Source organism: Myodes glareolus, chromosome 16 (assembly GCF_982192425.1).
Source record: "Myodes glareolus chromosome 16, mMyoGla1.1, whole genome shotgun sequence".
Lineage (NCBI taxonomy): Eukaryota > Metazoa > Chordata > Mammalia > Rodentia > Cricetidae > Myodes > Myodes glareolus.
In genome coordinates, this window is record NC_142041.1 from 17,442,688 (window position 1) to 17,455,729 (window position 13,042).

At 39.0% G+C, this 13,042-nt stretch overlaps 1 protein-coding gene across 5 annotated transcripts in view; it reads left to right on the forward strand.

The window, feature by feature from the left end:
* Window positions 1–13,042, forward strand: part of Ecpas (Ecm29 proteasome adaptor and scaffold) — a 117,792-nt gene that overhangs the window by 84,500 nt on the left and 20,250 nt on the right. For all 5 annotated transcript variants that reach the window (XM_085677112.2, XM_085677111.2, XM_085677109.2 and 2 more), the window contains 7 exons: window positions 1,590–1,707; window positions 2,033–2,200; window positions 4,430–4,509; window positions 5,130–5,235; window positions 6,315–6,362; window positions 7,162–7,283; window positions 8,772–8,922. In XM_085677112.2, the coding sequence (XP_085533238.2) occupies window positions 1,590–1,707; window positions 2,033–2,200; window positions 4,430–4,509; window positions 5,130–5,235; window positions 6,315–6,362; window positions 7,162–7,283; window positions 8,772–8,922 (793 nt within the window). The remainder of the gene's footprint in view (window positions 1–1,589; window positions 1,708–2,032; window positions 2,201–4,429; window positions 4,510–5,129; window positions 5,236–6,314; window positions 6,363–7,161; window positions 7,284–8,771; window positions 8,923–13,042) is intronic.

The window sequence follows — 13,042 nt, forward strand, 5'->3', positions numbered from 1 at the left end:
GGAGGTTTATTGTAGAATACCCTGGGGATTGTCCTGGGGAGGGGTGAGTAAGTAGACAGTACCATCACTCTGATGATAGAGCGAAAATTGAACTGTTGCCATAGTCTCATTGGACACAGAGTTCTTGAGGAACTTTAGGCTAGGATGGCATGGCCCATTAGGGTTGTCTTGCTCTGAGACACAGAGCCTTGACCTTAGACTCACTTATCAGGCAGTTATACCTGTTCAGTGACTAATCATTGCTGATAAGCTGCTTTGTGGGAGACCGTGACCTCAAAGACTAAGGTTCTCAGAGACTGACACTAGGTTCAGAACTCTGTGCTCCCAGGAAGCTGTGTTCTGAGCAGAGACCTTGCATAGTACTATGTCAAATTATTTGTTTATTTCTGTGAAAACTTTGTGTCTTAGATTAGTCTTCCCGTTTAGCATTTCAGATTAATTTTGGTACTATCCTTCTTTCATTATTATTTCAGTGTGTTTTTATTGTTATTTTTCTTCTAAGAATTGTTGGGTAAATTATGACGCTTGTTCTTTTTTCCCGTGTGGGATTTGAAATAAAAGAAAGCAGCAGGTGGCTTATCTGTCTGCTGTTCCATTTCTCACTGTTTCATATCGAAGGTTTTTTTTATTTGCTTGTTTTTATTTTTGTTTTTCTGGGCTTTTCTTTGTTTTTTCCTTCTTGTTTTTGGGGGAATAGGTCTCATTATATTGTCTAGGTTGCTCCTGAACTAGTTGGTTCAATTGAAGCCTCTGGTGTGACTACAGAAGTACAAATCACTGTACCTGGCTTCTTTCTGAATTAAAAAGTGCTAGTTTTTTACAAAATGATATTTAAGCAAATAAAATTTTCCTAGAGGAAATTTAACACAGATGTTTTTAAATGACTCATAGTTATGAGAGAGTTGTATGTATAGTTGTGTACAACATGTAGAGTTTTTGAGTTGTCTTCCAAGGTGCAAAGAGCTTCGCATCCATGGGATGTCAGGCACATATTAGGTATTGTGTTTGTAACTACCAAATACCTGATAAAAAAATCAACTTGGGGTAGAAGGATTTTTTTCTGGTTCATAGTTGGATGCTGTAAAACCTGTCGTGAAAGGGAAGGAATGGTCGTAGATGACTCCATGATTGTAGGAGTGTTTAATGATGCTCCACCTCCTGACCTCTTAGAATAGAAAAAGGAGAGATAGGACAGGAGTTGGTACTGGACTATAAAATCTCAAAGTTCATTCCTTAGTAACTCCTTCCTCTAGACAGCCAAAATCAGCATCTTAGAGATTCTATAATCTTCCAAAACAGCACCATGAGCTGGGTACCAAGTATTCAAACACTTGAGCCAATGGGAGGCATTTCATGTTGAAATCACAACAGGTTTTTACCATCAGAAAGACAAAGGAATTATTGATGATTGAAGTATATGACTATCTTCTTGTCTTTTGTCTCCTCGGTGATAATAATGATACTAGCAACTGAGGGGAAAAAACAATTTAAAAGAGACCTCCTTCCCAACATTGATAGTAAAATGCACACCAGTCCAAAGATAGCTAGAAAAATGTCTTAGTATATATTTCTTTTTGTTTGTTTCTAAGCCAGGGCCTTTCTACTTACAAGGAACTTTGTTCTCTGGCAAGTGATCTCAGTCAGCCAGATCTGGTATATAAATTTATGAATCTGGCAAATCATCATGCAATGTGGAACTCCAGGAAGGTAAGTTGCTGTATTGTTTCTTTCTTAAATTTTTGCTGGAGGTTAAGCCCAGGACCTCATACATAGCAGGCAAGTGCTCTAGTACTGAACAGTATACTCCCAGATTTTCTTCAAGACAAACTTGGTACATTAGCCATGTAGTGCCAGTTGATGTCTGTGTCTGAGAGCCAGACTAACATAGTAGCTATTATTATTACTAAAGCTGGAATATGAAATGTTTTATTCAAGGACAAGTTTGAGAAAGACTATTTTCTTGCCTTTTTGTGTTTAATATGTTAGTATTTACCATGGCAGTCATTTATAAGTTATTCTTTATTACTGTTAGGGTGCTGCTTTTGGTTTTAATGTCATTGCCACCAGAGCTGGAGAACAACTGGCTCCTTTTCTGCCTCGGCTAGTTCCTCGACTTTACCGTTACCAGTTCGATCCCAATCTTGGAATTCGACAGGCTATGACAAGTATTTGGAATGCACTGGTCACTGACAAGTCAATGGCAAGTATCTGTGAACCTGAATGTTCAGAAGCACTGTAGCTTGCCTATGGTACCCCATAGGTTGAAACCCAGTGCTCTCCCATGTACACTTTGTATGTTAATTGCTGTCAATGGTTGTTGTTTGCTTTTTTCTTTCAAAGATGCTGTAACATTTACTAAGATCTAAAAAATGGAAATGATCTAAAAGTTCATTGGATGTGTAGATGGTTAAAAGAATGACAGTATATTCACACATATGTTATATGTTAACAAGGATCACTGATGCTGTGGGGAATGGGTCACAAATCTATGCTTAAAGAGTTACTTTAGTTGGAAAGACAGACAAACGAAATAGTCAGTTGACATGTATTGTTTTTCTTGTTTCTGTCATCTGACCTCAATTTACTGTTTTATCCTCCTTTCAGATTTGAAAGTTTTTCAGGAACTGCACTGAATATTGTTGTCCTGTTAGCTTTCTTTTTACTAAGTCCTAGGCAAACAAGCATTCTGTTTATTGTAATGGTTCTCTGTTCTGTACTGGCTCAGATAGGACATGTACTCCATCCATATTTACAAATCTCAGTGCGTGCTTGATGTCCTCACTTGTCTGTTATTTATATGTACTATAACTGTAACATGTCCTGTAAAGAGCTGAGAAGAAAAATACACATTTTCTTCTTTACTCTCACTATTCATTTATGTGTGCAAGCCAGCAAACTTGCTCTCACCTTCTTTTGTCTGTGTCTTATACCCCTCCCCCATCCCACCCTGAATTTAGTTGCAGTTTCTGTTGAGTCTGATTTTATCAAGTGTTCCTTGAATCCACTCTGGTCCCTGATTCTTCCCTGATGAACAGATCATCATCATCTTTTTTTTTTCTTTGCCCTGTTTTAATTTATCTACATAGTAGTGAAAGTAATTTTTAAAATTGCAAATTGAATTTTGGCTAAAATTATTAAATGGATTTTTAGTTCACGTTTTTTTCTTTTCAATACTGGAGTATGAACTCTGGCTCCTGCATGCTAGGTATGTGCTCTGCCACTGATAGTATTTCTCAAGACCTCTTTTAAAAGTACTTATATTGATACAAGATCTTGATCTGATTCAAACTGGGTCTTGAACTTTTGTGCTTCTTGCCGCAGTCTCCAGAATAACTTAAGTTACAGTTTATTGTTCCAGCTGAGTCTACCATCCATTTGTTATCACCAGATAACACCAATTATCTCATCCTTCTTTATCCTCATATCTTACAAGACCTGAAACATGCTGTAGTTCTGTCCTCCTTCTTACATGTGACACAGAGTATATTCCCGCTCATGGTTCTTGGTACTTGAGGTTTCAACTTTGAGGGCTCATTGAATTCTATTAGCTCTATGATAGGATATGGTGCATCTGAGTCAACTAAGACTTATTAGGATAATGGGGGTTACAGATATGAGTTTGAGTTACAGGCCTTGACTCTTGAGATTTGGGCATGATCTTTGAGTAAGTGAACTATTGAACCACAATTGTGATGAGACATCTATGGAATATACAGCAGGGGATGTGGGAAGCTATCTGTTTATTTACTTTTAGGTGAGTTATTCTCTGATTTGATCATCTAACATGTGAGTATAACAAAACTTAACTACAAGTGAAAAAGTTTAGAGTCCTTAGATCTGTTGGTGTGACAACTGAGTCTACTATCAATTTATTATTACCTAAGCTTAGATCAAACTCACTTAGCCTTCTGAACCATTATTATACTTACTTTTGCAAAAGAAAAAAGAAAGAAAGCTTCAAGGTACAGAGATACTATCTTGTCATTTGAGATCTCCAGTGTAATATTGCAGTGTCTGATTTGATTTACCTTAAGACGGTGCTGTGGGAACATGGAAGAGAGTTGGTGGGTTGAACTTTTCTGAGTGGTGGCTACTCTGAATCTCCATGACCAAATAGGGGTTACTCAAGTTGGACATGGAAGAGGACTGCAGAAGTAGTATGTGCCAAGCTACAGAACTAAGGCCAGACAAGATACCTGTATGACAAGATGAGTCACAGCGGGCTTGTGTGGTATAAAGCCTAAGTGATTAGGTTTTATTCTCAGGTACTGTGGGAAAGGATCATCTATGTTTACATTTTAGAGTAGGCTGAGAGGCCTAGGGACACTTTAATAAATAAAAATGATCAATTCTTAATAAAGAAAAATGAGAGGTAAATAATTTGATTGTTGGATTTTACATTTTTCATTTTATCTTTTGCTTTCTTTAGGTGGATAAGTATTTGAAAGAAATTCTTCAAGATCTGATTAAAAACCTTACGAGCAACATGTGGCGTGTTCGAGAATCCAGGTACCACTTAGAAAATTAGACTAGCTAAAGAGAGCTGGAAAGTTCCCCTTCATATTTCTAAGGTTTTTTTATTTTTTATTTTTTACATGGTATAACAAGAATTAAATTAAAGCCACCAATAAATAAAATTTTTAGTTGAGTTTTTTTTCTTTAACTACTTTAACTCTACTTGAACTCTACTGGATGATTTGCCTAAATTGCCTTATATAAATATGAAGTTAATGAATCTGTGGATCACTTGTTAAACTGTAGACATAAAATTGTATAATTTCATGACTTAATAGGGTAGAATTTCTTTGTATATGCAGTTTGTATACATTTGATGCCTCTTACATGCTTGGTGATATGTGCAACATTAAGAGCACATAAGTGACTTAAAAATAGTGTATTGGTGTATCATTCAAAGGGATTGAATTATATAGTTGTAGGAATTGTCACTTAGTGATTTGTGTCCTCTGTGATACATTTGAGGTAATACTGGAATAATTATAATTGTCTTAGGACAAGAGGTTAGGACTAGAAATACGGATAAAGTCTGTATTATTGTCTGGTATAACTATTTGGTAGTAAAATCTTGAACTTGCTTGAACATATATTTGAAATCAAGTTTTTATTTTCAGCTGTTTAGCTTTGAATGATTTATTGAGAGGAAGACCTTTAGATGACGTCATTGACAAACTTCCAGAAATGTGGGAAACACTTTTTAGAGTACAAGATGATATTAAGGTATTATAGAAATCTACATTTATATGTATAGATTAATATAAACTGGAATCATTAAAATACACAATAGATTTTTTAAATGCATATATTTCAAAATTCCCTGTGTAGACAGTTTTAGGAAACCATAGTTTTATCTCCAAATTTTAGCTCTGATGTATATGTTAATTTCAAGTTTGAGTGTCTTTATTTAGGTCTAGACTGAAGTGACTTAAAGGAGGTGACTACAGCGTGCCTTTTTCAGTAGAAATCTCATGATGGTGTTGGATTAGGAACAAATACCCATTTGGAAGTAATTTGTATGGTTAAGTTTGAAATATTAGGCATTCATTTCTAAATAATGTGATTAATGAAAAAATATCTCAGTTTTCTTACGTATTTTCTTGCTTCATATTACTATAAGGCTGAGATAATTTATAAAGGGGAAATGGTTTAGGTATTTTGGAGGTTATTATTTTTCATAGATGGACTTTGTTTGGGCCTATGACAAGGCAGTCTATCAGGTCAGAGTCTGCGGTGGAAGAAAACATTTACTTGGGATAGTGAGCAAAGAGAAGGAAAAGAGGAAGAGTCTGCGGCCCCATAATCTCTTTCAAGGGTTTGTTCTCAGCATGCTACGCTTGTTTCCCTATCTCTGAGGAGGTTGTAGTAGTGCCTCTCTGGGGACCCCGCCTTTAGCACATAAACCTTTTGAGGATGATCAAGAGCCAACTAAAATACTGCATCATTTGCATTTTAAAATATTTTGACATCCTTAATATTAGACTACGAGGCTTGTTTTTCATGTTGCTTTATTCATTATAAAATGTTAATTCTTTTAGAATCTTCACAGAGATTTTTATGTATTTTATACTGCATTTTATTTTTGGACTGTTGTAGTTAATGACTACATTTTTATATGGGCAAAAATAGATAAGCAATATATGTTCCTTAATGTTCAAAAAACGTAATGAAATACTATATACTTAAACCTGTTATTGAAAGTTATGTTTTACTATTTTGTAGGTAAGATAATTACCCATTATAGAGTAGAGAAGGATGAATGTTGTCTAATATGTATAATGCCAGACTTTTCTCATTTTTAGGAGTCTGTACGGAAAGCAGCAGAACTAGCTCTGAAAACTCTGAGCAAGGTGAGAGTACTCATCTCACAGTGGGGAGAGTAGGGCAGGACTCACCATACACTTCATATTGCTTTATTTATTTTTTATTGTCATAGGACATAATGTTGCCTTGTAATTGGTTTGTATAGTTTATTGCTCTTAAAGTGAATACGAAAGTGAGTTCTGTAACACTAAGGGTAGTGTTTCTTGAACAAAATATGCCTCTGCTTTCTTTGAATAATGAGACATCTACATGAGGTATACTTTTTCTTTGACCCTGAAGAACACATTGCTCTCTTAAATGAAGCAATAAATGTCTTTATTTTAATATCTTTCCCAAATTCATAAGGTTGGTAAGCCTTTTTGAAACTAAATAGTCTGCCACTTGGAATTACTTTTGTAATTTGCATTTTAATTGTGTAAGCCTTGTCATTGATCACATTACTTAAATAGTAAAAAAAGTATGTTTTAAATCCAGGTGTCTTTCATGTCTAGGTTTGTGTTCTTTACTAGAATTTGTCCTGCCTTTTAAAAAGCGCTTTCTTTCAAACTTTTCATCACACCTTCAACTCCTTTGTTCCTCATTATACGAATCAGAAAGTAAAACATTAGAGAATAAAATATATTATCAGATTTTCTGTTTAGATATGGCAGATCTTTAGAAACCAGTTTTGGTCATTCCTCTATCTCCCTTCAACCCCCACAGTGGCATAGAAAGTAGACTCACTTTCACTTTATTCCTAATAGAGACCTAAAAACGCACTGTCAGAGAAATGCTGTAATAGTCGAGAGGCCAGCTTCACTAATGTCCATGCTCTTTGTATGTGAGGTTTGTGTGAAAATGTGTGACCCTGCCAAAGGAGCAGCTGGCCAGAGAACCATTGCTGTCCTCCTGCCCTGCCTTCTGGACAAAGGAATGATGAGTCCTGTGACGGAAGTCCGAGCCCTCAGGTGTGGTTTGGTTGAAGTGAATGTATTAGAATTATCTAGTTTCTATCCAGTCTGTAGAAAATGTGTTTTCTTGAATGTCAGATTCCTAAAAATACAGAAAATGGACTGAGGAGAATCCATTGAGATAACCCAAGCGTTTGTGAAAGGGTGTGAGTCATAGTGTTTTTATAGTCATATTTCATGGGGAGCTTGATTTCAACTAGCATTCTGAGTTGCATATTATTCTTTTGTCATTGGCCCCTTTCCTAAGTTAGAAAGCACATTTTCCTGTTACACCACAAGTCCTCAAGGGCTGGCTTGTTGGGTATAACCAGCTCTTTTGCTGTGCTTACTAATCTATGTGATGATTGTTAATTGTACCTAAACCTACTGCCTAAAAGGCAGGTATGGAACTTAATGATGGTTCAGGTGTCAGAACTTGAGCCCAGGGGTGATTCTAACAGTGTAAAGTGACACGCCTGATGTGGTGGGATAAGATGCAGACAGCAGTGCTTGTGGAAGAGCCTTGGTTGTTTGGGAGGCAGAGTCTGCTCATGTAGCTCACTTTGGCCCTATATTTACTATAATGCAACCCAGCCTGGCCACAAATTAGTGATCCTTCTGACTCATATGTTCGAATGTTGGCATTACTGGCATAAGCTTATTTTTAAAATAGTTGACCATTTCCTTAGTTAACCTTAGGAGTTATGTTAACACAACTAGAATATCATCAGTGGTCAAATGAGAGAATGAAAAAGGATGGGACTGTTAAAAAGTTTGAAGAATCAAGTCAGCACACACCTTTTATTCCAGCACTCAGGAAGTAGAGGCCATCAGATCTCTGTGAGTTCAAGACCAGCCTGGTCTATGAGAGCTAGTTCCAGGACAGGTTCCAAAGCTACAGAGAAACCCTGTCTTGAAAAAAAAAAAACCTGAAGAGTTTTGTTATGTAGCCAAGGTTGCCCTTGAGCTCTCAGCCATCATCTCAGTCTCCCAGCTGCTGGAATTTATAGGCATTCACCACAGCCAGCTCCTGAAAATTTCTGTAACAGTCAAAAATTTGGATTTTAGATGAGAATAAGTTATTAGTATTTTTAGAAGTGTAAAAGTGTTATGTTTGGGATAAAATACTTGTAGAAATACATACTGAAATTTTATTAGCTTAAAGTAAAACAGCAAAGGGAAAATTGTGCTTAAATGTATGAAGAAATTACAGATTAAGTAAAATTGGTCATTGTTATTAATTGTTGAAATAGGTAAAGAGGACAAGGAATTTCATCTTGGGCCTCTCTATGTTTTATGTGTGCTTACTTGAAAGTATCTGTAATTTTTTTAAGTGCCAAGAGACCTGGGTTCAGTTGTGACTAGAACCCTACTTCCTAGTGGCCTGGATCAGGTTTTGACCCTATGACTGTATACCTGATGCAACTACAGAACATCCTCACCGTTAGGTTGTAGGACTTCTTATATTTGGTCAGAAGACTCAGATTTTGCCTTTTGTGTGTCTAGCATTAACACCCTTGTGAAGATCAGCAAAAGTGCAGGAGCCATGTTGAAACCACATGCACCCAAACTCATCCCAGCACTACTAGAGTCCTTAAGTGTGTTGGAGCCTCAAGTTCTCAATTATTTGAGTCTCCGTGCTACGGAACAAGAAAAGGTGAGTTGGTAGCAGAAGTCTGTTAGTGTTGACGAGGTACAATTACTGTTCAGATCCACCCCGTGTCCATAGACAAACTCTGTATCTGCTGACACCTTCACTCTTACACACTACATGCAATGGGTTTCTTTGTTGGACTTTTAGATTTTTATTTTAAACGGAGAAGGCCCTGTCTATCTCATATGTTCTTGTTAGATAAAAATTGACAATTCCCCCCACACCCCCTTAATCAATCAGGGTTTCCCTGTGTAGCCCTGGCTGTCCTGGAACTCACTCTATGGACTAGGCTGGCCACTAACTCAGAGATCCATCTCTCTCTGCCTCCCAAGTGCCAGAATTTAAGACATGCACCACCACCACTCAGCTAAAATTGATAACTTATTTTTTTTAATTTATTTTTATTTATTATGTATACAACATTTTGCCTCCATGTATGCCTGCAGGCCAGAAGAGGGCATCAGATCTCATTACAGATGGCTGTGAGCCACCATGTGGTTGCTGCGAATTGAACTCAGGACCTCTGGAAGAGCAGTCAGTGCTCTTAACCTCTGAGCCATCTCTCCATCCCTAAAATTGATAACTTATTAACCTAATTTTAACAGTTTAAAAATTACTTTTACATTTTTTAGGGAATGGATTACATTTAGGGGGAGACTTTGGTCTAAAATTTTTCTGCTTTGTTTTTGATTAGTTATTTTTTTAAAAGTTGTATATGACACATATATTGAGGAAAAATGAAATCAGCTTGGAAGGTACAAAGCAATCCCCTAGAGGTTTCCACTGTGAACAGTTTCCTGTGGCTTTTAAAAATTCTTTCATAGTCATAGGCTGCAAAGCCTCCAGATAGTCAATTTAAAAACAAAATCAGAGTTTGATTATTGTGTAACTTTTTAATTTAATAGTGCATAATGTCTGTTTATGTTTTATTTTATTCTTTTTAATTCATTTATACTAAAGTCAGGTGGCTTTATTTTTGTAGGGAGATTTTATAATAAAGGTTATATCCCCTCCTCCTCATTGAAAAATTGAGTAGTATCAGCCTTATATTTTGAACATTGCCCATTATCTTTTTATACTCTCTTAGATCCAGCCTTCTTCTTATCCCCTCCACCCTGTGTCCAACTTAGACCTTATGCTTGGAGCACTGTATCTACTGAGCTAAAACCCTAACTTTTGGGCTAGAGAAATATCATAGCAATTAGCTGCTCTTGTAGAGGACTGGAGTTCAATTCCTAGAACCCACATTAGTCATTTTTTAACCTGTAACCCTAGCCTTTGTTAGTGTGTATAATCACATGTGCTTGCCTCTCCCCATACTTAAAATAACAAACTTTTAATCCATAATTCCATTAACTATTTATATACTTCTATGAATTGTATTCTATGCCTAGTTTCCTTTCTCCACCCTCCTTTCTTTTAAAACATAATTTCTTTATTTATTCTTTGGGAATTTCATATAATGTACCCTAATTACACTTATCTCCTAGTCTCCCATATCTTCCCCTCATCCCTGCAACATCCCCCAAAAGAAAATTAAAAGAAAAAAAAAGCAAACAAACAAACAAAAACAAAAAGCAAAATCCTCTTTTCTCTTCCATCTTTCCTGTCTGTCCAACATCTTTTCATTTATTCTGGTGGTATTGGAGCGGTATGTCACACAGCATACCCTTTTGTCCAGTCAGCTTTACTAGCAAATGTTCATTGCAATGAGTCATTGGTTCAAGGCCTCTGGTTTCTGGCACACCATCACCTTGCCAAAGATCCTCTGGTATATCCTGAGGCCACCCCAAGTCATGGGCATCCTGTGGTTATCATTCCACAGAACTGGTGTCTTCACCAGCTCCAGCAAGTCCTAGATGGCATAAATGTTAGGGTGGGTCAACCCAAGGCCTGGCTATGGGCTTGGGTGGTAGCCGAGCTTGTCTGTATGGGCCACTGGGGCTGCCTGCCTCAGGCGAGGGGGCAGAGCCAGCTATCCTACACCCATGCCATCAGGATCAGGGTGAGAACTGAGGCCATCTCCTGAGTGCGGGGTTCAGCTCTCCTGCTGCAGTGTCCAGCAAGAGGCAAGGCCCCTTTCCTAGAGCTTGCGAAGGGTGGGGCTGGCTCAGCATGGCCCTTTGGTTTCATCACACATGGTTCCTATGGCCCCCTGAGGTGACATAAGCCTCAGACATTAACACAGACTCTAGTAAAACTGGACCACAGACCCAGACATGGCCTTCAGCAGCAATCTAGGCCTAGAGGTGACACCAGAGCCCTGGATAGCAGTACAAACCACTTAGACCAGCTTGGCTCGGCAGCACCATGATCCTCAGACACTGACAAGACCTGTGCTTCTGTGTGGCCTTTGGTGGCATCATAGGCCATGGATGTCTACATAGATCCTGGCTGTGGTAGGACCATGGGCCCAGACATATCCCTTGGCAACAGCCTGGGCCCACTCGTCACCATGGTCCCAAGTAGCAGGTAGGCTTTTCACATCAGCCTGTTCCTCACCACCTTCATATCTTCTGTTCTGCCTATTTCCACAGCACATGAACCATTCCACTTCTTTTTTTCTCCCTTTTCTCCACCACGTATTTGCTCATCATAATGGGACCCACATGCCCAGGCTGATCTATGGGTGGCTAACACTTATCTGAGCAGAATTTTATGGGTGGGCTGTGGATTATTTTTCCCTTCACGTTTGTGTTTGTTTACTAGGACTGTTAGGCCTATGTAATATGTAATGTCAGCATTTTCTCTCAGCTCATTATTTCAATCTTAATTTGCATAATTATTCTAATAAATTATTTTTTCGCTTGCCTCTTATTGGTGTTTTTTTCCTCTTTTTTTCTAAAAAAATCTTTTACTGATTCTTTGTGTATTTCACATTCTGATCCCACTTATCTCCCCATCTCCTTGCATCTGCCTTCTGCCTTTGCAACTTCTCTCACTGATCAAAACCAAACTTAAAAGAAAAAACATAAGCCAACCAAACAAACAAAAAAAGAATCTTGTTGTGGAAGCCGTTGTTGTGGAAGCTGTAGTGTGGCCCATTGAGATACACAGTTTACTTTTCATGTTTTCTTACAAGTGTTCATTGTCACGAGTAATTGGTCTGGCTTTAGGACTCTGATTTATGCTATAGCACTGATTATGGGTTCTCACTGGAGCTCCTGTTGTTGTCCTCTGTCATGAAGATCATGTTGTTTTGGATCTGTAGATTCATTCGCTTCACATTCTCCAGCAGTTCATAGATTTAATGAATGTTGGGATGGGCCACCTCATAGCCCTGGTTCTGGTCCTGGGTGGTAGCTAGCTTTCCCTCAGTGTCACTACCCAGACAAGGTCTCCAGCACTGCCTCTGCTAGCTTACCCAGTGCACCTCCAGCAAGGAGTAGGGCCAGTTCTCCTGTCTTGGGCCCTATCACCAGGGCCAGCTCTACTGTTTTGCCCAGGTAAGGTGCAAGATCCTCTCTCCAGATTGCTGTAGTGGACATGAGGGTGGGTGTGGATGGGATCAGCTCTCCTGCTCTCACACCCCCGGATACAGCTCACCTGTATCTCTGACACCGGAGTTAGCTCTAGTGTGCTCCCAGATGAGGTGCATGCCTGTGGTGAGTGGTGGGACCATCTTTCCTGAGTGGGCTAGCTCAACACAGCATGGTTCCAATGATCCCCGTGCTAACACAGGCCATGGATATCACCACAGACCTCAGCAATAGCAGGACTGCAGACCTAGACATGATCCTTGGGCAATGGCTTGGGGCCCGACACACCACAACCCCAGTGGCAGCATAGGCCACTCATATCGGCGTGGCCTCCTGGCAGCAGCATGATCCCCAGGTGGCTGACCAGACCCTGGGCATCCACAGAGCCCTCAGTGGCAACTGGAGCCATGAATAGACCCTGGTCTCTGCAGGACTATAGACCCAGACATGGTCCTAGCAGCAGCCACTGCCAGGGCATGAATTTTCATGGCTTCATGTGACAGCACTGGCCACCCTTTCAGCATGGCCCTCAATGACAACAGGAGCCCTGGACATCAACTCAGACTTTGTCCACTGTAGGGCCACGGACCCAGGCATAGCCCTCTGCAGCAGCCCTGTTCTGGAGGACACTGTAGCCCCTGTGA